At 42.3% G+C, this 4,009-nt stretch overlaps 1 protein-coding gene across 1 annotated transcript; it reads left to right on the top strand.

Moving 5' to 3' along the window:
* The first annotated feature begins 1,546 nt into the window (after positions 1-1,546).
* On the top strand, positions 1,547-3,227 carry LOC138371945 (uncharacterized). Its single transcript, XM_069336986.1, has 4 exons — positions 1,547-1,859; positions 2,092-2,187; positions 2,432-2,539; positions 2,841-3,227. Exons 1-4 carry the CDS (start codon positions 1,588-1,590, stop codon positions 2,908-2,910), a joined length of 546 nt encoding a protein of 181 aa, XP_069193087.1. The 5' UTR covers positions 1,547-1,587; the 3' UTR covers positions 2,911-3,227.
* The last annotated feature ends 782 nt before the right edge of the window (positions 3,228-4,009 follow it).

Here is a 4,009-nt window from a genome sequence, read left to right as displayed (position 1 = left end):
AGCCAATCGGAACAAAACTGTAGCAATGTGCAAGACCTCTGTATCAAGTGACTTGCTGGGTTACCCTGAAAGCAGCTTCGCCAGCTCTATCAATTGCTCTGTATTGAAGGTATAGGTACTGACCAGTGTGAAGGCACGTGTGTAGTCCCACATCACTAGCTTACCATCCTTCCAGGGGAAGCATGGCGACCCCGTCCGAACACTTCTGAGTGCCGCTGGAGCTGTATAGGTGCTGTTATCTTTGTGCCGGGCAGCGGACTGTGGCGAGGCTCCTCTTGATGACGCCATAGATTTCTTAAGGTCTTGCCCCCTATGATTTACAGCATATGACTGTGATGGCTGTATTGATCTGCCTAATTCTTTTCCATAGCTACACCTGTGTATGGTGAGGACAGGGACGGCAAGACGAAGGGCTACACCAATACGATGAGTGTCGTGATTAAGGAGATTTCCCAGAGTTGAGTTGAGTACGGCAGATTATAAATTCCCTGCATAGGGTGTGCATTTTCCACTAGGAGGCGGTCTTTGTTCTCGCAAATGCATTTTCGAGCATTATTTACGTAAACTTTTCCCTTATGGGACTCTCCTAGTGAGCTTGTCTGTGATCTTTTGGCGCTGGTGGTCGGGGCGAGGGGTGGGTGTGCCAGCTAGTGTGTATCCCACTAACTGGCTCCTTCGGTAACCTCTACATCGTGAGCTCCTTCCGGGTCCCTCATGTGCTCTGTCAGGATCTTCACTACTAATTAGCAGGCAGCGATGTACGAGGATAAGAATGCTGGTAGTGCTACCTCTGTTGCATTGCGCATGCTTACTGCACATGTATAAGTCTGACTGTTGTGTTGCTTGATCCCACTCTTGTCTAAGACTAGGTTGAATGCCTTCCTGAATATATTTACTCACACGAGTCGAGGAAATATAAGGACATGCTCGTACCCTGTGCAAGTAGTACGAGCATGTCCAACAAGAGGAATGCTCTGAAAGAAGGTTTGGAAGCCACCACGAGCCACAACTTTAAAGCCAGTTTCGGCAAAGAATTCAAACGTCAGAATAGTTAGAATATTAACGCAACATGTAAACCACGGCTTGTACGGAAGGGGGGGGGGGAGCGGGGCATTAAGAGCTAAACATCTGTCCCTCGAAGACACGTATAGGTATGAACTGTTAGGTGAGGTAATAACAGTATATATGGAGTCAGTCTCTGGATGACCATACTGCCTCAGCATTATCGTAGTCTAGGTTATAATGCTTCCATACAGACTCCTTAATTTAACATTTTACTCAAACATGTATAATGATAATATACTATGAAATGTATAAATAGATACAAGTCGATGATTGCCTTCCAAAAAATCTAAAAATATTTGTTTTTACTTCAGCAGAGGGAACGTTTCAATAACACTGGGAAAATAGTGACGGGAACTCCAAGCAGGACAGATTGTTGCGTCTCACAGTCAAGGACACGATCAGACAATGACAACAAATCATTTTGCTGTTGTTGGTTGAAGGTATTTCCCACAATTTGTCCAATTTGTATATAACCTCCTGGAGCCGAGAGTCCGTCACCACTGTCCTCAGCAAGAGTCTAACATGCAGACAACACTCACAGTGAGCGCCCTGCTCCTAGCAGTGGTGACAGGCAGCCCCCTCCAGGGCTCGTCGCTGCAGCTCACCAACACACCAACACAAGATACCAATCTGGCGCCAATTTACACGTCGGACGAGGAGCTTGATCCATATTTGGTGCATGACGAGGGACGAGAACCGTCCCTAAACTCTGGTGAAGATAGTTTGAGTCATGAACGAAGAAAGCGACAGACCACAGTATCCGGATCCGCCAACACTGAACACCTGGGTGGTGGGTAAGTGGACTCTCCTCACAGCATAATATATTATACTTGTGTAACGAATTGCTAATAAAAACCTTAGAGGAAGAGTTGTGTAAATGTTATAAAAAAGGCAGAGAGGTGTAATAAGACTAACATGTGTAGTGTTCTATGTGTTGCAAGGCTCAGGGGACTATAATATGTAGTGTGTTCTCTGTATTGCACGGGTCTGGGGACTGTGATATATGAAGTGTTGCATGTGTTGCAGGGCTCGGCGAGACAGCGCTAGCATCAACTTGGGTCACACCTTCGACAAACACACAATCCAAGGCGGCCTCAGTGTTGACCGCACCAAAGTTCCCGGGTAAGACAACCATATTCCACTGTTTATCATTGTTATTGTAAACTGTTGGTACACTTTGGCTCAGTATTTTAACTCAAAGTTGAAATATATAAACAGAAAATGTACAAATTAAGATTCGTTAATATAGCACAGTTTTTATATTTTGATAAATATTCATCTATATATAGATCATATAAACAAATATTTAGTACAATAAATTATACAGTAGCACAGATAATGTAGTAATCTGTATACCATGATGCAGCCTTGGGAGCGAGAGGAACGTGGGAGCCAATTTGGGTTACGAGTTCAAGCCCAACAAACAGACCTCCATCACCGCCGGTTTTCAACACTCCCGGGGTGGAGGCGGCAGGTAGGCCTCTCTTCCAGCTGTTCTCGTCACACTTCGCTGTTAACACCTGTTACACCCTTCAGTCTAAACACCTGCTACACCCTTCACTGTAAACATGTGCAATTTGCCCCAGTACAACATCCGTCAGTGTCATTACTATAGATCCTGTCATGTATTGATATACAGTTTGTAAGTGGCATATAGTCTTCCTTTCCACGTAAGATTATATTTGATGTTTTCTGCTAAAAGTTTGTCTCGTGAAGAACCTTCATTAATTAATATTTCTCTCTTAAATGTTACAACAAAACTTTATTTCCAACAGGTCCAACAGTTTTGGACTTGGTTTCAGTCACACGTTCGGCCGGAAGAGGAGAGCCACAGAGAACTTGTAAATAACGTCTTATGAAGAAGTGAAAGTTGAGTGTGTTCTTGAGATGCCAGCGTTCCTCTCCAGTATTACTAGAGGGCCTCCAGAGACCCACGTCTAACTAGTCCTGTCACTGCCTCTCATAGGCCTACTTAGGCCTGGAAGCAATTGGTACTGTGGGTGAGAGGGAATTCCTCGTCCAGGGATTCGAATCCTACTCTGCATTAATAATTTTGGATATGTTGTATTAAGGCATTACGAACTTTAGTTTGATTATGACTTTAGTATTGATATTGTCTCTTATTTTATTTTTCTTCAATAAATGAATAATTGAATTCAAAAGTGTCTATTTTTGTTTCAAAAAAGAGCACTAAGTTAGTCTTTCTTCATAATTAGCAAAAATAAAATTTTGTGTATTTTTTATTTAAAATACTTACAAAAATACAAATATTTTGGGTAACAAATAACTTTTGTGAAAAAATTACAGATTACTACGAGGTAAACCATCTGTAATAATGCTCAAACTTACACTTTATACTGACACTAAACTGATGCAAACCTGAATTATGCTCAGGGGTAAAGTATACTTTCTCGGTAAACTATCGTATCGGGCTTAATAACAAAAAAGGCACACTTGTAGTTAGTTTTTTATTTACATTTTGCAATCCTTCAGATAGAATAGAGCAGCAGCCGTATAGTGTTGTGTATACCTAAGCCTGTTAATAATAAAAAAGAGTCAATCAACTTCCCGACCCTTCACCATCTTCTCTAACTTATTTATTTATTTATTTGTATATATACAAGAAAGTACATTGGTATGGTGAGGATACACAATGCTCTCTAGAGTGGAGTACTGCTGCACAATGACAGCCCCTTTCAAAGCTGGAGAAATTGCTGACCTGGAGAGCGTGCAGAGATCCTTTACTGCTAGAATCCACTCAGTAAAACATCTAAACTATTGGTACCGACTAAAGAGCCTAAATCTGTACTCCCTTGAGCGCAGGCGGGAGAGATACATAATAATTTACACGTGGAAAATATTAGAGGGGCTGGTCCCAAACCTGCACACAGAAATAACATCACATGAGACCAGAAGACATGGCAGGATGTGCAGAATACCCCCG

This window comes from Procambarus clarkii, chromosome 37, assembly GCF_040958095.1.
Source record: "Procambarus clarkii isolate CNS0578487 chromosome 37, FALCON_Pclarkii_2.0, whole genome shotgun sequence".
Taxonomy (NCBI): domain Eukaryota; kingdom Metazoa; phylum Arthropoda; class Malacostraca; order Decapoda; family Cambaridae; genus Procambarus; species Procambarus clarkii.
The sequence above is the reverse complement of the archived record's forward strand: the minus strand, read 5'-3'. Positions and strand labels throughout refer to the sequence as shown.